A 22,047-nucleotide genomic window follows, 5' to 3' on the forward strand; every position below is an offset into this window, starting at 1 on the left:
CATAGATGTACCTGCCTAAGATACAGGTAGCATTTGTTGACTTAAGGGCCATGCTGCATGAAGAGAATGCCTTTTTGCAGACTGGTCCATTCTCTTGGATTCCCTGTCCGAAGGAACCCCTGGAAAAGATCCTGGAGCAGTGCGGGAGGAGCATGAGGCCTGCACCACCAAACTGGAGTCGGATGTCTTGACAAGAAAGCTGGATCTCCAGGAGCCACCAGATACCTCCTTGCAACAGACCTATTTATTGCTGTTGAAGTTGCAGGCTTCTTCCACACCTCCATTATCGGGTCTATGCCTCATTAAATGGAAGAAGCGGCTCCGCCACTGCTGAAGAAGGGTGCAACACCTCCGTAAGAATGTTAGTCTTTATATCAGCAGCTGGAAGAGGAAGGTCAAGAAAATCCACCGACTTCCTCACCACCTAATGGAAAGAAGCAGCCTCTTTGGTGTACTCCCCCCGGGGAAGCTAAGTCCCACTCCGGGGAAGTGTCCAAACCACTGGCAGTGTCCAAGCCCTGCAGGTCTCCCAGGGGCTCTGCAATCTCACCCTCTTCCAAGAGCTGCTTCTCATATTCCTGCTCCTCAAGCAGCCTCAGAGCCAATCTCCTGGAGCGGAGCCTGGCCTCTATCCTTGGCGTCGATAAGGCGTCTGCCGACGCCGAAGACCTCGGACGGCATCGACCTTCGGATTCATCAGACGCTAGATCCATCGGTGCCATAGGCTTCTTCAGCGTCGATGGAGGTTGCGGCGAACTCATCGGCGCCGGGGCAGCAGATGTTGTCGGCGTCACAGGCCTTCTAGGAGACGCCATTGGTCCCGGTGCTGAACCAGCACCTCCCGTAGGAAGGAAAGGCATGAAGGGCACCGGTCTGTACGGAGCCGGAACACCCATGTCATGCGCCAAAGGACCTGAAGGTTCCGACTGACCACCTCCCGGAGTCATGGTGGCAAAGATGTTAAAAGTCTGTGCCTGGCGCCGGGAACGCTGGATATCCCTGCAGAACCGGCACCTGAGGCGACGCTGGCGTCGGTTTGGGCATCTCCGTCTGCGCCAGTGAGACCGCCGGATCCTGATGAGGGCCGACCTCAAAGACAGACAGCGGAGACGTCAGAGTCATCCGAGGCGGAGGTGTTACAGTCGGACTAACCACCCATGTTGTTCGGCATCGCGTTGATCGCGACCTCGAGCGGGATCGGTCCTTACTCGAACTACGTCGTGAACCATGCCGGAGCAGGGAGTCTCGATGACGCCTGTGCGATTTCGAAGACTCAGAAGACTTAGAAGAAGATCGACGAAGGTGATGTTGCGCCTTCTTCTTCGACTTCGCCAAGAATAACTTGGCCTCCCGCTCCTTGAGAGCCTTCAAATTCATGCGCTGGCATGAACTGCTCGCTTCGACCTCATGGTCAAACCTCAGACACCACAAACAATTTTCGTGTGGGTCTGTCATCGACATTCGGCTGCCACGCTCCTTACAGGGTTTAAAACCCGATTTTCGTGGCGGAGACATTGTAACACTCGAAGTGAAACAGTAGCTCCCTGGTAGCCTCGAAGAAAAAAACGTTACTCGAAGGCACAGAAAAAAAGAAAACTGGCGTCTGCACATCGACGAGGACCTTTTATGGCCTGGATGGCGTCATACGGCGTCGTGTTGGAGTAGGGCAACTGTGACATCATCGTCGACGTGCAGAGCTAGAAGAAAAATTTCCGTCGGGTGCTGGCACATGGGGAAAATTCTTTAGGTGAGGAATCCACAGGTAGTTGTATCCATCAGAAGTACCTTTTTTTTTCTTTTTTAACTATGAGGGTATCGTGCATGTTGATGAAGAATTGGGAACACTTACCGCTTACCAAACTAGGTAGATTTAACTTTGTTAAGATGTGTATACAACTCAAATTTATGCTTTATGTTTAATACCATCCTTCTGATATTCAAGTACCATCATTCTGATATTCAAGAAGGAGTGGCTAGATAAGCAACAGGGCAAGGTGAAGAGTTTCATCTGGGCATCAAAGGGGGCACATGTATGACCTGGAAAAAGCTGCGAATTAAAAGAGAAAAAGGAGGTCTGACACTTCCAGATTTTCAGTATTATGGGTGGGCTTTCCTATTTAAAAAAACAGTAAAATGTTGTTTAAAAACCCAGACTCCTCAGAGATAGGAAACTTGTTTAAGGCTATGTTAACAGACGCCTAGGGTAGGGACTCCAGTGTCATGTACAAATTTGGTGATCCCAAATTTTATAAGTAGGTGAGAATTAAGGTGCTACAGGAATTGGAAGAACTGCAGTGTCATGCTAGGAGGGATACTAACCTCCCCTATTTCAGTAGATATGCACCTATATGGGATTCCTGTATTGGACTAAGGATTAACTGGCATCCCCCTTAAGGGAGCTGTTTTTTTTAGTTTTTTTTTATAAATGGGGCCAAATACTCAGAGGGTTCATTTTTATCCCGGAAAGATTTCTGGGAAGGGGTTGGAAGTAAACTATCAAGGTTCAAGTATCTCCAAGTTCAAAGTTGGTCTCAGAGCTCAGTCATTGGGATGGGGAGCTCAATTAAATTGGTAAAGTCTCTAACTAAAGGGAAACTAAAGAAGAAGGAAATTAAGAGATGGTACTGGCTGAAGGAGGATCTAGCAGATGGCGACTTTTCACTACCAGAGGAACTGCGTGGAAAATACTTGTTGGGGATGCAGGTAAGAGATTTATGGCAACTATCAATGAATCTTTCATAGAGCACTATCAAGCCATCCTGTTTAAGGAGAAAGCATTTATTTTACCTTCACAGAGCGTAATGGACCCTGGAAAGACTATCTAAGATGGGGGAAGGCGTAATGGTGAATTGCATAAAGGCTTGAGAGAGAGAATTATATTCATTTGTTTGTGGATTTTCCAGGAATTCTTAGGTTTGGGGGAAAATGTGTGTAATGCTGTGTGATATTCTCAACAATAAAACCCAGGTAAGCCCTTCTATTGTTTTTTTGGGACCTTACGCTTCTATATGATTCTTTTGGCCAGAAGATATACGTTTTGCGTCCCGTTGGTGAAATGGTTATAAAGAAAGAGGGGGGAAAGGGCAAGAGCCCAAAGAGTACTGAGAGTTAATGTGTTGTCCTATGATTACACCTATCTGCTGCTCTGGCACTTCAATACAAGGCTGAAAGGTTGTGGTGCACCGAAAAAACAGCAACACACACCCCTGGTGGGGGGGTTTCTTTTTCCTTTTGAGATCTGAGATAAGGGCACACACAGGAAAGGATCTTAAGAGGGGGACCTGAGGTGAATGAGTACGAAAAACATAAATAAAAAGAAGATATTCAGCAAAGGCACAAAGAATGAAAAACCTGCTTTCTGAGTCCCTATATTAAATTGTAACCACTATGCTGCTCCTGTTTTCTTCTTCTGCACATCCCTTCCCCAAACAATCCTATCATCTTAGCTCTGCCACATCTTAATGTCTACAACCATGCAATGCTCTCACTTCATAACCTTAAATAATTCAGGCTCTCCTTTTCTCTACCTCACCTGAATAGATACTTTGGGCCTGATTACAACTTTGGAGGAGGTGTTAATCCGTCCCAAATGTGACGGATATACCACCAGCCGTATTACGAGTTCCATAGGATATAGGTAATACGGCTGGTGGTATATCCGTCACTTTACCGTCACTTTTGGGACGGATTAACACCTCCTCCAAAGTTGTAATCAGGCCCTATGTCTCCTTTATCCTTCTTTACATCTATAATTACTGACGTTGTAAGCTTTGTATTGGGGTCAGCTGTCCTACCGGCCTCATTTAATTGAAAAAAGAGCCACATCTCCAATGCTGTTCTACTTCTAAAGCACATCAAGTCTTGATTTTGGTAGAGTTGAGCTAAATAAAAACATGAAATAAATCCTCTCCTCCATACTGGAGAATACTCAGCGAGTATTACTTAGGTGAATCTGGTTACTGAGCAGGGTGTAACGGCATCTGTTGTGACACAGAGTATAGGTTAGTAATGTGTGGCTGGAAACAGAACAGCAGGTACTACAATGAGGGTGGATACCAAAATGAAAACTGTGTTGTGTGATTAACTACTTTGCTTTTACCTTTGAGATAAAACTGGCTATTACATTGATGCCATTACATCGAAGGAGTCCATTTAAATTCAGTACATCGAACAAGGATTTAATAGATCCTCTGCTTGCTTACTGGGAGTGGCCCGCAGTAGCACTTTTTGCCTTGAACCTACCTCAAAAACTGAGGCATTATCCTTCCTATAAATTTCATTGGCAGGAGGATGAAACCAACCACACTTCTTCATGTGCTGTTGTAGAATAGTTCGGCTCTTCATGTACTTCAGACAAAATTCACAAAGATATAATTTGGGTAACCTAGAAAATAGCAAACATACAAGTTACAAAAAACATTAAAGGAAAATCAAAAGTTAAAGTGGAAGAAACTAAGGGTTACATATGTACGTAGCATTCTGCATATTGCAAACAGCAAATCAGGTCGTTTGCGATGTGCAAAATGCACTTTGGCATGTTCCAACCCATTTTTGCAATTGGTAAACTACTTCCCGAATCGCAAAAAGGGATTGCAAGTCACAATTAGGAAGGGGTGTTCCCTTCCTAGTTGCGACTCGCAGTCCCATGTATGATAGTTTGGTGACCGCGAATTATTATAATAATAACTTTTATTCGGTATGAAAAAATTCATCCATTACAACAAATAATCACCAATACATTTGCTAAATATAGCAATAAAACCATATATAATAAAAACACCCATCAAGAATATAAACATATAAAACCTTATTCATAGAAAACAATAAAATAAAAAAAATCGTTCTAAAAACTCAGCATTATTACGCCAAGTAATAGCTCCCTTCAGGAATGATCCCAGGCCCTTCCACACCAATACATCTGAGGCCATTTGCAACCACATAAAAGCAGGACGATATTGCACGAAACCCTTGGGCCTTAGGAGAGGTAATAAAAATCGAGTTCTAAATGGTGCATAAAAAACACAAAACAATGTAAAATGGGACAAGGTCTGTTGGGACACCCCATCACAGGGGCAGGGTCTAATACATTTCTCCCCATACTGACCTAACGGGAAACACAGATTACTTCTGATGAGCCCCAAACGGAATCGGGTTATAAGAGACCTTTCCCTCACATCCTTTATCTCTAAGAGATAGCGCTCAGGACCTACCCACATCTTTAACATGATGAAATCCCTGATCGATTTTTTCCCTAAGGTCTCCCCCTCCCTCCTGGTCCCCTTGGATTCTTAAAAAATTATCCTTAACACATTTCTTATCACAACTAGTCAGGCCCTCAGGATAGTCAAACAATTCAGGCCACCCCAAATCATGAGCCATCATCCTTATGTGCATCAGCCCGGGAATATTCTTTACATTGTCGCAAGCCAAACAATCCCTTAAGATATCCCTATTAAGAGTGGCATGTTCATTACTCCAAATTGAGATCCATAGCAGAAGGGGAGCCAACTGGATAGTGTCCTGCACAAACTCAAGCTCCAGTTCCAGATGAAGGCTAAAACCAGGGATATTTTGTCCAACTCCCAATAGCCTTCTACAGAACCGGTTTTCTTCCACCGTAAGGGCTCGGGTGTCCCTATAACCCCAAAGTAGCACCATACAGCAGGACAGGGAGGCATTTCCGCCTATAGATTTTAAGCAAAGGCTTGATAGGTTTAATACCTACCATTACAGCAAAATCAAAAGTCGCACCAACTGTTGCATGAAAAAGCGCACCCCTTCTGGCAATACAGGGTTTCCAAGATCCTTTCTCATCAAAAATAATCCCTAAGTATGGAAACTCATGCACCCTACTGATAATTTGATCCTCCACCCTTAGCTCCCCACCCTGGTCAAGGGTCTTCCAAAAACCATAAAATGTGATTTCTTAAAATTGACCTCTAACCCCAAAGCTGACATAAAGGAGACATAAGCTCTAACTATTTCTCGGAGACCATTCATAGTGCGGGCCATGAGGACCGCGTCATCCGCATACGTCAGCACAGGGATATCTGTACCATTCATCTTTGGGACATCCCTACAATGTTCCATCAGAAAATCAGACAATCCATTTGTATATAGAAGGAATAGAGTAGGAGCCAGAACACACCCCTGGCGCACACCCCTTGAAAGCTTAAAAGCCTCTGAGCATTCCCCATTAGACCCCACCCTCACATTTGCAACCATCCCCGAATGGAGATATCGGAGCAGCTCTACAATATTAGGATCCAACCCTAACTGATTTAACCTCTCCCATAATATAGACCGGTTCACCGTATCGAAGGCACAGCTAAGGTCCATAAATGCAAGATAGAGTGTACCTTTCATGGCCTGCGTGTATTTGCCGATCATCATCAGTAGGTTGAGACACTGATCTCGCGTACCGAGGCCTTCCCTAAAACCATACTGGTCCAGGGTTAAAATATCATTCCCTATCATCCAGGCCTCCAGACGCCTTAAAATAATCCATCCCAGAATCTTCACAGAAGAGTCCAGGAGAGAAATAGGGAAATAAGACATAGGATCATTTTGGTCGCCCTTTTTAAACACTGGGACAATACATGCCAGTCTCCAAGAGGCAGGAATACCCACTGTAACTGCTGCATTGAGGACATTTAAGAGAATAGGTGCCCATAACTGGGGGTTAGCTTTATACAAGTCCATAGGGATCGAATCTGGGCCCGGAGCTTTATTACTCGCACTACTCTGTATCGCATCCATGACCACCTGGAGCGAAAACCTAATTGCTAGATTGGGAGCCATATCATACTCGTTCTCCCGATTATTTCTTAGGGGAGTACCCTCAAAAATTCTGCAAAAGTGAATTACCCAGGCCTCCGGGGCGATGTTACAGCCAAGGCCCTCAGATGTGTCTGTTCCAAAGGAACCTCTATTTACCACCTTCCAGAACAAGCCAGGATCTTTCAGAGCTATGGCACACTCTAACTCTTCCCAGGCTTTATCTTTATGTTTAATTTTGCTGTCCCTCAGGGCCTTTTTATACTTCATTCTAGCTTTTTTTACGAGGACCCAATCTCTAGGATGTTTCTTAGTGGCCATCTTCAGGTTTGCCCTTGCAACATAGCACGTCTTGTCATACCAACCACATTTACGTTTACTAAGTTGGCTGCCTACTGAAAAAAGGCAGTCTCTCACTGCTGCATTTACTGCTGTTATTGCATCCTTAACAGTTTTAGGATTAGGAGCCCCTGTCAAGAGTGTGTCCATAAATAAATGTAAATTTTCCCCCACCACCCTTTCTACAACGTTTTGGGAATCCATTTGCTTCCACCCAAGCCGCCTACCCTGGCCCTTTATCTCCACTACTACAGGCCTACCTCGTCCTAATTTACGTAGGGCCCCAGGGAGTTTAAAGGATATTATAAGGGGATTATGATCACTGAAACACTCCCCCAGCACCTCACCCCCAATCACCAGGTCTTTCATAGGTGGAGACACAAAAATATAGTCAATAGTGGATTCAGATCCTCATCCAACATAGGTTGGGAGTTGATGAGTGCCTAAGGCTTCTATATCACAAAAATTCAGAAGGCCCATCTTCCTGAGTTCCTTAATTAGGATCCTGCCTCTGGAGTCCTGCAGACCATCCACTAAATAATCCTTGCAGTCACAGATAAAGGGATTAACCACAGTACTGAGCCTCCCCAATTTAGCATTAAAATCTCCAGAGACAATAGCACAGAATTCTAGCCCCACCTCTTCCATTCTGTGTTTCAGAACCTGAAGAACGGAGAACAGGGCCCCAATTTGACACCCCACATCCCACACAGCGTTATAGAAGTTTACCAGCAAAATATTAAAGTTTAAAATATTAAAATTACCCATACCAGCAATATACCTTGGTGATTGCAGTTAATTTGAAAAGCACTCACTATCTTAGAGAGGCGAATTAGGGTAACCAGGCCACCTTTTGAGCGGCCACCAAGAGACTGCACAGCTGGAATTGCAAATCTGTCATACCTGTCCCACACAGACAACCCCTCCGACCAGGTTTCCTGAAGCATGATCACATCATAGTTAGTCACACACCTAATCCACGCCTGATCAGATAACTTTGCATCATAGCCCACAATACTCCATGAAACAAGCTTACACTGTGGGGGCACCTCTTCCCGTATAGCCAGGGTCTCGGCGCATTGTCAGTCCACCCCTTCCAAGGATAGATTGCTGTTAGTGACAGTTCTTCTGCTGGTTACCTGGAGGCTATTCTGACCCAGGGAGGGATTCCTACAAGAGCCAGGAGACACCCCAGTACTCAGTCGCATGTGGTCATAAAAATAACCCAGAGGGACCATACCTATTGTACCAGCTCTAAAAACAGCAGGTCGATGAGTAGAAAGGAGCCTTTGACTCAGGGCTGGATATCTAACATTTATAATAATACAATCTTCATTCCCCACCTTATTTTTGGGCCCAACCCAGCCAATTCTTCTGGCAAACAGAATATCCTTGAAATCCTTACATGAAAAATCACAGTTCTTACTCAACCAATATCCAACCTTATTTGTGAGTTGAGCCGTGGACTCTGTTACCCCAGGAGCAAGAGCAGGTACATTCGTCAACACCACCACATAGGGGGCACAAGCTGGGGGGAGATCCAGACAGGCCAATAGAGGCCTAGCCGTCGGCGGATTCAGATTATTGTTCCCAACCAGCTGTTGGCCAACCCCACCAGCTACCACAGAATCAGGATCAAGCTGCCTACTACAGCTAAGCCTATTGACAGTCCTATCCGCCCTTAATATAGAAGTCGGTGCAGCCGGAGCAATCTCAACACGAGCGCCCTGACCCCCAGAATTTTCCAGGATTAGCCAATAGCTGAGATGGTTTTCCCAAAGGCCCCAATGACCCCGCAACTTCTTCCGGCAGGAGCAACTCCTCACTGGAATGGGATCGCCAGGTCGGGGCCACACATCCACCCACACAGTGCCTCCCCTGACTTCCTTGCACAGATATCAGAGAAACTGCCTTTTCTATGGCCGATAATTTCGCCACAACGGGGGATAAAATCTCCTGCATCAATTCGTGAAGTTTTGACAATAAAATAGTAACATCACAGCCCAGATGCTGGCAAGGTGCAGGGTCACTGCTTGTACCCTTAGGGAGTTCCAAGAGAGATGTTTTCGACTTGGGCATCGATTTCTTTAGGACCTTTTTTTCCTCGGGGGAGGGCTACATTTATCCATGGAGCAGGCCGGGGGAGAAGATAATAAAAGTCATTTGCTTCTTCTGGAGGGGCCTTGGCCACCAGAACCCTCTATTGTCTCTGTTAGCTCAATTTGAGCAGGCTCAACAACAGCCATTACAGTACCTTGGTCTCCTCCCGGATAAGCCTCCTCCACGTCCACAACCTCACGAGGACCACTATCAATTGGGGCCAGACGCCAGTCCTCCAGTTCCATGGATAACCTCCTCTCTGCCAGATCAATCTCCTTCGTTACAACCCCGACAGCTCTTGCAAGGAAGGAATCTAATGTGGTGGTGCCACTTCCCTGTCTACTACCGCCACCACCACCCCCCAATGGACCAGTTATCGGACCTCTTTTCCTGCCCATTTTTACAAAAAAAGCTTCAAGCTTCAATAACAAAACAACAAACAAAACAAACTAATAAATAAAAAGTTAAGACTATTAAAACCCACTAAAAAAACTCCAAAATGCTCTCCAAATATAAATAGTCACCCTCCACTGGAGATGAAAGAGGGGTGGCCCAGCCCAGCCTCTGACGGGCGATGACGGGTGCAAGACGGGCCCACCCTTGGCCCGGGCTTCGCCCGCGCGCGTCCCGCGGTTGCGGGAGCGCGACAACAGTTTTAAAGGGCTCCTGCCCTAAACAATGACGCCGCCTCCTCTACCGGCCAGCGCGCTTCCTGCGGTTGCGGGAGCGCGAAAACAGTTTTAAAGGGCTCCTGCCCTAAACAATGACGCCGCCTCCTCTCCCGGCCAGTGCGCTTCCCCTCTCCCGGCCAGCGCGCTTCAAGATACAAGATATCAAAGTCGTGGGTAAACAAAGTCTCAGGATGAATCCTATGAGCACCGGTACAACGTCCTAGTTGGGTGCCATACTGAATGAAACCGCAAATTAGCACCAGTGTCACCAGCTAACCGATTCGCAAACGGGAAGGGGTCCCCATGGAACCCCTTCCCCTTTGTGAATGACAGTAAAAACATTTTTTCAGAGCAGGCAGTGGTCCTAAGGACCACTGCCTGCTCTGAAAAAATTAAACGAAAACGTTTCATTTTTTGTTTTTGAAATGCATCTAGTTTTCCTGTAAGGAAAACGGGCTGCATTCCCCCCCCCCCCCCAACCTGCCAAAAAAAAAACTTATTTATTTAAAAGCAGTCACAAACATGGTGATCTGCTGTCTCCAGCAGGCCACCATCCCTGTGAGGATGGCCATTCCCAAGGGGGTCGCAAATTGCTACCTACCTCATGAATATTCATGAGGTAGGGCATTTGCGACCCCCTTGCAAATCGCAAATAGTTTCACTGACACTGTGCAACATAAGGTTTTGCGACTCGCAATTTGCGAGTCGCAAAACCAAACTTTAGTATATGGAGCCCTAAATCCTTAGCAACAGAGAGATAAAAAGAAATATGGCGGCAAAGAAATGTGAGGAAGTGAAAAGAAAAGAAATGCAAGAATGAATGACGAGGAAGAGAACAGGAGATAGTTAAAAGATGAGAAAGAATTTCGACAAGGGATGAGAATTTCACAGGGAGGGTTAAGGGCCATACAGACACAGGGGGGAAATATTTTTTTCCTTTTCCCTGTGTCTGTATGCAGTGGATTCCTGCTCTACAATCACCTGTGGGGCCGCGAATGTGGAGCAGGAATCCAAACCAGTAGACCACTAGGACCTTTTTTGTTGTTGGGGGAGTAAATCCATATTTTGGCTACCACAATGCTCCCCATCCCGCCAACCTCTGAGGACTATTTTGGTTGTTTTTTCAACCACTCTGCCCTGAAGAGTGTTGAAAACCACTAGACGCTGGGGATTATACGATATATTATTAAGTTACAGGGAGTGAACCCTTAGGCAAAGGTCGCTCCACTTGGGGGGGCAATTTGTTATTGTATACATTTGCCCCAGGAGGGCAGATCAGCCATTTTGTAGGCCGGTCTACCCTCTGGAGGTAGTAAACCCCCACTAGACATGAGGAATTTTGTTTTGAAAGGGAGTGACCCTTGGGGAACATATATTATTTTTTCCCCACTCTGTCCAACCCCACCTTCCCCCAAACAAAAAGCAGATTGGGTGTTTTTAAGCCGATCTTCCTTTCTGGGGAGTGATGGACACCCACTGTACACCACGAATGTTGAATGGGAGTGTACCATTAGACAAGGGTCACCCCTTCTTTTTTGGGGGGGGGGGGGCATATTTTTGCATTCCGCCCTTCCCGTGAGTGCAGATTGTTTTGGTTTTTGGTCTTTTTTTTAAAGGATTGGGCCTCAAGGTAGGTTGCTTACACTTGAGTCACCTAGGAATAAGGTGATGTATGTAGCGGAGATCTGCTTCTGGGGTAAGGTTTGCTTCCATCTGGTGTTGTGCCTCCTTCCGGGGGAACAGTGTCTTGACATCTTGTAATGATTTTTATTTGGGTTTTAATTTACTTTTTTTTTTTTTATTATTACAGAGCCAATCGTTTCCTTTGTCTTGGTGGTAAATTCTGTTTGTGGGTGCAGCTTTGGCAGGTCTGGACTTTGTTGAGTTGTGGCTAGTAAGCAACTCATTTTATAATCTTTTCATCTGATGTGTATTCTTGGTCTGTTTGTATAATTTTTTGACCTCTGTACTAATGTTTGAATCTTTAGCTTTTTGTGTGATTGAATGTCTTTCAGAGCATGGTATTGATCTGTGCATGTTCTATATTGCCTTGTGATGTGTGTAATATATATATTTTTTCCAGTAGAACTTCTTAGGTGCTTGCTGTGTCTGTGCAGAGTAGGTGTAGTTGATCCTTGGCCTTGCTGTCTCTGGCAAGGGAGTGGTATAATTTTTGAACACATAAGTCTTGGAGTGCTTTGAGATGATTGGCTTTTCATTCCAGTCTGTGTATTGCTTATTTACACAATGCTGGTTATTGTTGGCTTACTTGTGGTGTTACTTTTATTAGTAAGGATTATGGCTAACCACAGGATTACCGTTCAGCAGGTTGTTGGTTTGCCTTTCAATTTTTCCAATGATCATGGTTCTGAGAGTGACACTGCATCTGAAGCAGAGGAGGAAATCCAAGATTGTGGCAGTGAATGTTTAGTCTGAGAGGAATCATCTGATGATGAAGCCACAGTCAGGGTAGACGAATTGCCTCTCTTAGTGGAGGACACTTATGTCAACAGTGCAGCAAGAAGAGTCTGGATTGCAGCCTGGGGTAAAAAGGTTTCCCATAGTAAGTGATGAACTCTGTCTTGCCCAAACATGGTGTAGCCTGTGTTACCTTCCTTTAGGGGTGTCGCAGAGTGAACAGTCAATACTGAAAACATTTTGCCTCTTTCTTCAAGTTGTTATGGACGATGTATTTTTGGATGAGATTTTTTATTACACTAATCTGCATTTGCGGAACAACAGTGGTAGACTTTAGCCCCACTCTAGAGCTTGCCAGGGGGCTACCACAATTCTGAATCAGTTGAGGTTCTGGGGCTTAACTTTGTTGACGGGATTGATAAGGAAATGGTCATTGTCTTCATACTGGGCTACTAGTCCCTTGATGGTGACTGCTATATTTCCTGAAACCATGGGTCGTGATTGGTATTTGCTTCTCCTTCGGATGCTGCATTTTGTTAATAATGCTACAGCATTGCCACTAGATCACCCTGACTGTGACCTTCTTGCTCATTTTGTAGAGAACATTTCAGAAATCTATGTCCCAGGGAAAATAGCTGTGGATGAGTCATTGGTCCTGTTCAGGGGCGGTTTCGGTTTTAGGCAGTACATTCTATGCAAGAGAGCAGTTTATGGAATTAGAATGTATACGCTGTGTGAGAGTACTACTGGATATGCCTAATTTCAGGGTGCATGCTGGTAGGGATTCTTCTATTGACCCCACCCCTCTTCAGATGTCAGTCCAATTTGGAGTTGGTGATAAAATTGCATGGGAACTAGGTAGGGGACTTTTTAGCAAAGGTCACCGTTTACACATAGGTAACTTCTACACTGGTGTGCAACTGTTCAAGGAATTGCTCAAAGTGGACAGTGCAGCATGTGGCACAATCTGCACTAATCGTAAAGGTTACCCTAAAGAGCTTATATGTAAAAAAAACTTTGGAGGGGACAGTGCAGTGCCTTGGACAGTGATGAACTTCTAGCTGTGAAATGTTTAGACATGAGAGATGTCCACATGCTGACAACCATTCAAGATAAAAGTGATTTACCTGTGACTGTTTAAGGTCTGGATGCTGAAGTGTACCAACCTGTGTGCATTTTAGACTACAAAAAGCACATGGGTGGTGTAGATAAAAGTAGATCAAAGGTTGGAGCCTTACACTGCTATTCATAAGTCATACATTTGGTATAAGACGTTGGCTGTTCTTTTGTTTAATTTGGCAACCTTCAATGGTTTTGCTATATTCAAGGATTATTCTGTGATTTCAAAGATGACTTTTGTTGAGTGTCTGTAGTCTGCAATTGGCAGCCTTCTTGTAATTGAGCAGGCAAGAGTTCCTAGATTTGGAGTGGTGAAGGATGTGGCAAGACTGAAAGATCTCCACATTCTTGATTATAATTCTATAACATCCAAAAGCGACTTTCCTTGTTGGAGATGTGACTGTGTCCGAAGAGGCGTGCGAAAGAAGAGTCATATGTATTCCCCAAAGTATTCTTCTAATCCTGCTCTAGGTATGTCTGCAAGTTTTAACTCATTCCACATGCAACCCAACTACTGGGAGCAACTGTGAGAGTAAAAGTGAACTGATAGGTCTCTATTGTTTTATATTTTTAGTACAGTTTTACGGTTGGCGATGGTTTGATATATTTAATGATACCTGTTGTCTTTGTAGTCATAGTTGGGTTTTCATCTCCTTCAAATTGGTTTGTGTTTTCTTGTCTATTAAAACAAATGTGACGGCGGTGTGTGTGGACTCGTGCTTGGATGGCGGTGAGTATGGACTGGCGTTTGGACTCGCGGTGTGTGTGGACAGGTGCTTGGCTGGTGGTGTGTGTAGACAGGTGCTTGGCTGGTGGTGTGTGTGGACTGGCGCTTGGGCGGGTGCTGTGTGTGTGTGGACTGACGCTAGGGCTGGCGCTGTGTGGACAGGCACTTCGGCGGGAGCTGTGTGTGGACAGATGCTTGGCTGGCGGTGTGTGTGGACAGATGCTTGGCTGGCGGTGTGTGTGGACAGATGCTTGGCTGGCGGTGTGTGTGGAGTGGCGCTTGGGCTGGCGGTGTGTGTGGAGTGGCGCTTGGGCTGGCGGTGTGTGTGGACAGGCGCTTAGCTGGCGGTGTGTGTGGACAGGCGCTTAGCTGGCGGTTTTTGTGGACAGGCGCTTGGCTGGCGGTTTTTGTGGACAGGCGCTTGGCTGGCGGTTTTTGTGGACAGGCGCTTGGCAGGCAGTGTGTGTGGACTGGTGCTTGGCAGGTAGTGTGTGTGGACTGGTGCTTGGCTGGTGGTGTGTGGACTGGTGCTTGGCTGGTGGTGTGTGGAAAGGTGCTTCTCTGAAGGTGTGTGTGGACTGGTGCTTGGCTGGTGGTGTGTTTGGGTTGGGGCTTGGTTGAGGATGTGTGGCCAGGCACATGGCTGGTGGTGTGTGTAGACTGGTGCTTGGCTACTGGTATGTTTACAATGGTGCTTGGCTGGCAGTGTGTAGACTGGTGCTTGGCTGGTGGTGTGAGTGAGCCAGCATTTGGCTGGCAATGTGCGTACTGACTTGCTACTGGTCACTATACACACACTGCCAGCAAGTGGCCAGTACACACACTCCATCAGCTGCCAGGCGGTGTGATTGCTGGACCCTTGAATATCATGGATTGCTGATGTGAGAGTTTCAATGTGCTGGGCCTGTGGCAGCCGTGTGAATGTTTTTGTGTGTCATGCATGAAAAGGTGTGAATGGCCTGTAAATCGATTGTTGCCTTGTTATGGTTTTACAGCTCACGAGCTGAAGCATTGGTTTAATATTCTGAAGTGTATTTAATTTTTTGTAAAAGCTTGTTAATAGAATTTACATTTTGAATTTTTCAGTCACCCTCGTGCCAAATCCAACCAGTATGTGTGTGTACTTGATGAGTAAATTGCTGCACAGTAATACTTGTCTTTTCTTTTCCTGGAGGTTGTACCATGTCACTGGTGAAAGTCTACCAACTCTGGATATTTTCGTAAACTAGACAAGGGGGGCTCCAGGGTGTCTCGCATGGATACCTCAAAGTGATAGAATCTTCAGGGAGCCTCAGACTTACTAACACCCAGAGTTCCCACATATCTCCTGATAATAATGGGATCTCACTTGTTTAGGTGGGTCAACAAAATGAGGAGCTGCAGTTTTTGGGCCTGGGTTCGGTGGCCACCCACGAAAACATACCAAACGAACGAGTTACTTACCTTCGGTAACGACTTTTCTGGTGGATACATTAGCTACCTGTGGATTCCTCACCTAATGAATACTCCCATGGCGCCAGCATTCAACGGAAATCTTCTTCCTAGTCTCTGCACGTCGACGAGGACGTCACTCTAGCCCACGCAACGCCGTCTGACGTCATACAGGCAATAAGAGGTCCTCGACGACGTGCCGACGTCAGTACCAACATTTTTTACGTGCATGAGAACAACAACCCAATGCAATGAAAGAGCAAGGCAACATCCCATAACCTTGTAAAATACACAATATCGCAATGAATAGCTGTAAATTTAATATAACGAACAAATATATGCAAATCATGTATGTACACAAAGATATATACATATATATATATATATATATATATACAGATAAATATACACAAGTATCCATATATACAACATCTATTGCAACCTTGAAGACCAAGAGGAGCGCACTCAAGGATTACTTGGTAAGACCAGAAAGGCAACGGGGAGGCGGGTGGTACTGTGAGGAATCCACAGGTAGCTAATGTATCCACCAGAAAAGTCGTTACCGAAGGTAAGTAACTCGTTCTTCTGATGGATACAACCACCTGTGGATTCCTCACCTAATGAATAGAATCCCAAAGCAGTACCATGCCCGGTGGCGGGTGCCTAAATGGTCAAACCAAGAAATCCTGCAGCACTGACCGTGCAAAATGGCCGTCCCTTCTAACCTCAGAGTCCAAACAGTAATGTTTCGCAAAAGTGTGAAGCGACGACCAAGTTGCGGCCTTGCAGATGTCAACCACAGGAACACCTCTGGCCAAGGCCGAAGTAGCCGACTTAGCTCTGGTGGAATGAGCTCTAATGCCCTCAGGAGGGTCCTTCTTTGCCAAAGAGTAACAGCTTTTAATGCAAAGAACCACCCACCTGGAGAGTGTTCTCTTGTGGACTGCCTTTCCTCTCCTCTTGCCCACGTACCCGATGAACAGCTGATCCTCCAGCCTGAAATCCTTTGTTCTATCAATAAAGAAGCTCAACGCCCTCTTTGGGTCCAGACGGTGCAGTCTTTCTTCCTCTTTAGAAGGATGAGGCGGAGGATAGAACGTGGACAAAGTAATTGTCTGAGCCAAATGGAAGGGTGAAACAACCTTCGGGAGGAAAGCAGCCTTGGTCCTCAACACCACCTTATCCCCATAAAAAGTTGTATAAGGGGGCTTTACCGATAAGGCCTGCAACTTACTCACTCTCCTTGCAGATGTTATAGCTACCAGAAAAACTGTTTTTATAACCAAATACCTTAAGGGGCAAGAATGCATAGGCTCGATAGGGGACCCCATAAGGAAAGTCAGAACCAAGGACAAATCCCATTGCGGCATAACAAATGGTTTTGGAGGATATTTATTTAGAAGACCTTTCAAGAATCTGATAACAATAGGGGATTTAAATAACGATGGTTGGTCTGGAAGACAAATGAAGGCTGACAAGGCCGACAAATAACCCTTAATGGTAGCCACTGCACAACCTTTCTGCGCTAGAGACAGAGCAAAAGACAAAACGTCCGATAGATGAGCATGTAAGGGATCAATCTGCCTCTCTCCACACCACGCAACAAATTTAGAATACCTATTAGCGTAGATAGATTTAGTGGAGTGTCGCCTGGCCGCTAATATAACATCCACTACATCAGGCGGGAGAGAGAAGGAACTCAGGTTGCCCCGTTCAATCACCAGGCATGTAGGTGCAGACTCTGGAGGCTGGGGTGTAAAACCTGCCCCTGCGAGAGGAGGTCTGCCCTGAAAGGGAGACGGAGCGGAGGGCACATTGAGAGTTGGAGAAGGTCGGAATACCACACCCTCCTTGGCCAATCTGGAGCTATTAAGATGACTAGCGCCCGGTCTTGGCGAATCTTCCTCAATACTCGAGGAATCAAGGGTATGGGAGGAAACGCGTAAAGCAACTGGCCGCACCAGGTTATTTGAAACGCGTCCCCCAACGCTCCCTGCATCGGATACTGGAGGCTGCAGAATAACGGACAATGCGCGTTCTCCAGAGTGGCAAACAGATCTACCCGAGGAAACCCCCACCTTTGGAAGATCAAACGGGCTTGATCTGGATGGAGACGCCACTTGTGGTCTGCCGAGAATTGGCGACTGAGACCGTCTGCACGTACATTCAAGACCCCGGCCAGATGATTTGCTACCAAGCAAATGTGATGGTCCTTTGCCCAGGACCATAGACGAAGAGCTTCTCTGCAGAGAAGGTACGACCCTACTCCTCCCTGTTTGTTTATGTACCACATCGTGGTAGTATTGTCCGTCAGGACCTGTACCAACTGACCACGAAGGGAAGGGAGGAAGGCCTTGAGAGCCAGACGTACAGCCCGTAACTCCAAAAGATTGATATGAAACATCTGCTCCTCTGGAGACTAAAGGCCTTTGATCTCCAGATCCCCCAGATGAGCTCCCCACCCTAGAGTGGAAGCATCCGTTATGACCGTGGCCACTGGTGGCGACTGCGCGAACGGCTTTCCTTGTGAAAGATTGTTGCTCGCAATCCACCACTTCAAGTCCACAGCAGCATCTCTGGAGATCTTGACAGCACCTTCTAGATCTCCTTTGTGTTGAGACCACTGCCTTCGGAGGCACCACTGAAGAGCCCTCATGTGCCAGCGAGCATGCTTGACCAACAGAATGCAGGAGGCAAACAGACCGAGCAGACGAAGGACCTTGAGGACTGGAACTACCGCTCCATTTCGAAACATTGGAACCAATTCCTGAATATCTTGAATCCGCTGAGGCGGCGGAAAGGCTCGACTCAATGTTGTATCCAGTACTGCCCCTATGAACAGGAGGCGCTGAGAGGGCTCCAGGTGAGATTTGTGCTCGTTCACCGAAAAACCCAGGTCGAACAACAACTGAGTCGTTGACTGCAGATGATGCGACACAAGCTCCGGCGACTTGGCTTTGATCAACCAGTCGTCCAAGTAAGGGAATACTGCTATCCCCTTCCTTCTGAGCTCTGCCGCAACCACCGACATCACCTTCGTGAAGACTCGAGGTGCTGAAGTAAGACCAAACGGAAGGACCGCAAACTGATAGTGCTGCGATCCCACCATAAACCGGAGATACTTCCTGTGTGACTTGGGTATCGGGATATGAAAGTAAGCATCCTGCAAGTCGACAGACACCATCCAATCTTCCTTGTTCAACGCCAAAAGCACCTGAGCTAGGGTCAGCATCTTGAACTTTTCCTGTTTGAGGAACCAATTCAAGATCCTCAGGTCCAGTATTGGTCTCAACCGACCATCCTTCTTGGGAATCAGGAAATACCTTGAGTAACAACCTCGACCCCTTTCCTGCTCTGGGACCAACTCTACCGCGCCCTTTGAAAGGAGGACTTGTACCTCCTGTTCTAGCAACAGGAGGTGTTCTTCTGAACAATAAGATGGGCGGGGCGGGATGAGGGGCGGGAACTCCCGAAAGGGAAGGGTGTAGCCTTTTCCCACAATACTGAGAACCCAAGTGTCCGTTGTAATAGTCTTCCACTTGCGGAGAAAATGCTGTAATCTTCCACCTACAGGAGAGGAGTGAGTGGGAAATGGTGGAAGCCTAAGGCTGCTTTCCCTGCTGCACCCCTCCAGAGGACGAGGAAGAGGCAGAGTGCTGCTGAGAGGCTCCTCTGGTGCGGGCCCTCCCTCTCCCTCTAAAAGATCTATAGGGATGGGAAGAGGCAGGTTGCTGGAATCTCCCCCGAAAGGAAGAGGAGGAAGAGCCACGCCCAAATCCCCGAAACCTCCTGAAAATCCTGGAAGAGGCAGAGGAAGAAGGAGCTTGGAGTCCTAACGATTTGGCTGTGGCCCTGCTCTCCTTAAAACGTTCCAAGGCCGAATCTGCCTTGGCGCCAAACAGCTTGTCCCCATCAAGAGGCAGATCCAATAGGGTTGACTGCACATCCGCAGAAAACCCCGAATTACGGAGCCAGGCCTGTCTCCTTGCCACCACAGTCGTGCCCATTGCTCTGGCCACCGAGTCGGTGGTGTCCAGCCCAGACTGAATAATCTGGGTCACGGCAGCCTGGGCATCTGAAACAACATCCAAAAGACCCTGGGGAAGCTCCGTAAATGATGAGGAAATGTCATCCATAAGAGCATGAATATATCTCCCCAGGATACAAGTTGCGTTGGTGGCCTTCAACGCCAGACTGCAGGACGAAAAGATTTTCTTGGACTGCGCATCCAGTTTCTTCGAGTCCCTGTCCCCAGGCACCGTCGGGAAAGAACCAGGCGCTGATTTGGATGAACAGGAGGCCTGCACCACCAAGCTCTCCGGTGTAGGGTGTCTAGAAAGAAAGCCAGGGTCAGTTGGTGCAGCTCGATACCTCCTGGCTACGGCTCTATGAACCGCTGGGGAAGATACTGGTCTCTTCCACACCTCTAGCACCGGATCCAGCAAAGCGTCATTAAAGGGCAATAGAGGCTCTGCCGCAGCTGAGGCCGGATGAAGCACCTCTGTCAGAAGGTTCTGTTTTGTCTCTGCCACCGGCAAAGGCAGGTCCAGAAAACTAGCTGCCTTCCGTACCACTGCGTGAAAGGAAGCAGCCTCCTCTGTGTATTCCCCTGGAGACGAAAGATCCCACTCAGGGGAAGTGTCCAGCCCACTGGCTGTATCTAGACCATGCAGTCCATCACCCGAGTCCTCTAGTTCTCCTTCTTCCAGGACTCTTTGGTACTCCTGCTCCTCTAATAAACGGAGAGCACGTCTCCTCGAATGAAGCCTCTGCTCGATACGCGGAGTCGACAATGCCTCCACCGAAGCCGAAGATCGGCGCCGATCTTCAGAAGCCACCGACGCCGCGTCCGGCGCCACAGGTAACTTCGGCGCCGATGAAAGAGCACTCGGAGCGGATGGACCCACCGGAGTCACAGGACGAAATCCCGACGTCGACGGGATGGAAATCTCCGGGGCCAATCCCTCCGAAGCCACCGGAGCGGCCACCAGCGCCGACACCGGCGCCGAGCCCACGTTCCCAAAAGGGAGAAAGGGCATAAAGGGTGCCGGCCGTAGAGGCGCAGGATCACCCAAGGAAAAGGCCAAAGGGCCAGCCGGAGCACCCCCTGGAGCCATCTGTTGGAAGATGGTATACATCGCATTTAGGAATGCGGTACTATCGGCTCCAGGGGTGGGAAAAGCCGGATACTGGGGTGCCTGTATCAAAGGCGACCCCGACGCCGGCCTCGACGTCTGCGACGCCGGGGACAACACCAGAGGCTGCACCACTTCAATCAACGACGCCTGTCCAGGTGAAGTCGGTGACGCCGGAGAGGGCAACGGCGTCGATGGATGCGGCGTGACCGTGGGACTGACCTCCCAAGTCCTCCGGCGCCGATCCGAAGACCTGGAACGAGTCTCCTTGCTTGAATCGCGCCGTGATTCTCTACGGCGCCGGGAGTCTCGATGACGCCGATGCCTTGGCGAAGAAGACTTCTTATGATGTTTTTCTTTCTTCGACTTCGCCATAAACAACTTCGCCTCACGTTCCTTGAGGGCCTTTGGATTCATGTGCTGGCATGAATCGCAAGTCGAGACGTCGTGGTCGGAGCTTAAACACCAAAGGCAGTCGGAGTGAGGATCCGTAACTGACATCTTGCCCCCACACTCACGACAAGGCTTAAAACCCGACTTTCTCTGCGACATTATTACTGCAGCGAAGGATTACGCAGCAAAAAATACACTGTAACCACGAAAGTAACAGTTGCTCCCTCGAAGATAACCGTTTCGAATGCACGGAAAAAAGGGAACTGACGTCGGCACGTCGTCGAGGACCTCTTATTGCCTGTATGACGTCAGACGTCGCGTGGGCTAGAGTGACGTCCTCGTCGACGTGCAGAGACTAGGAAGAAGATTTCCGTCGAATGCTGGCGCCATGGGAGTATTCATTAGGTGAGGAATCCACAGGTAGTTGTATCCATCAGAACTAGGCATTTCTGAAGACTAGCTACCTAGGGGAGTACAGGGTGGTGTGCCTTGCATGGATCCCATGACACATTCCTACCCACAATGCCCTGCAAACCTCTATGTTTGACTAAAATCGCATATTATTCTTGCATTTCTATGAAGTTTTCTTCCATAATCAGAATAATCAGAAGGAATCTACAAACTTCCTACCACTTAGTGGTTGTCTACTTGTACCAACAAAAATGCTGACCCACTTGTGGGACTGGGCCTAGTGCCTGTGGCAGGAACAGATCAAACTAACATCAATAGGGGCCCTGGCAAAGGAAAACTCATTGACCTTGGCTTGATCTGTTACTGTCGCGGGCACTAGGCCCAGATGCACAAATGGGGCAGCATTTTAATTGGAATAAGGAGGATGCTGGATGGGAATAATTTTGCGGATTCCTGCTGATTCCAGAAGTTTATCCCACCGAAACATAAGGTAAATGTGCAATATAAGGTAAAGTTTGAGGTTTGC

The 22,047-nt window shown here is 47.3% G+C and overlaps 1 protein-coding gene across 1 annotated transcript in view; it reads right to left on the reverse strand.

Annotated features, from left to right (window-relative positions):
* Positions 1 to 22,047, reverse strand: part of KAT6A (lysine acetyltransferase 6A) — a 1,196,154-nt gene that overhangs the window by 583,279 nt on the left and 590,828 nt on the right. The window contains exon 10 of the mRNA XM_069214088.1: positions 4,243 to 4,384. Coding sequence (XP_069070189.1) covers positions 4,243 to 4,384 — 142 coding nt within the window. The remainder of the gene's footprint in view (positions 1 to 4,242; positions 4,385 to 22,047) is intronic.

This window comes from Pleurodeles waltl, chromosome 11, assembly GCF_031143425.1.
Source record: "Pleurodeles waltl isolate 20211129_DDA chromosome 11, aPleWal1.hap1.20221129, whole genome shotgun sequence".
In the NCBI taxonomy this organism is placed as follows: Eukaryota; Metazoa; Chordata; class Amphibia; order Caudata; family Salamandridae; genus Pleurodeles; species Pleurodeles waltl.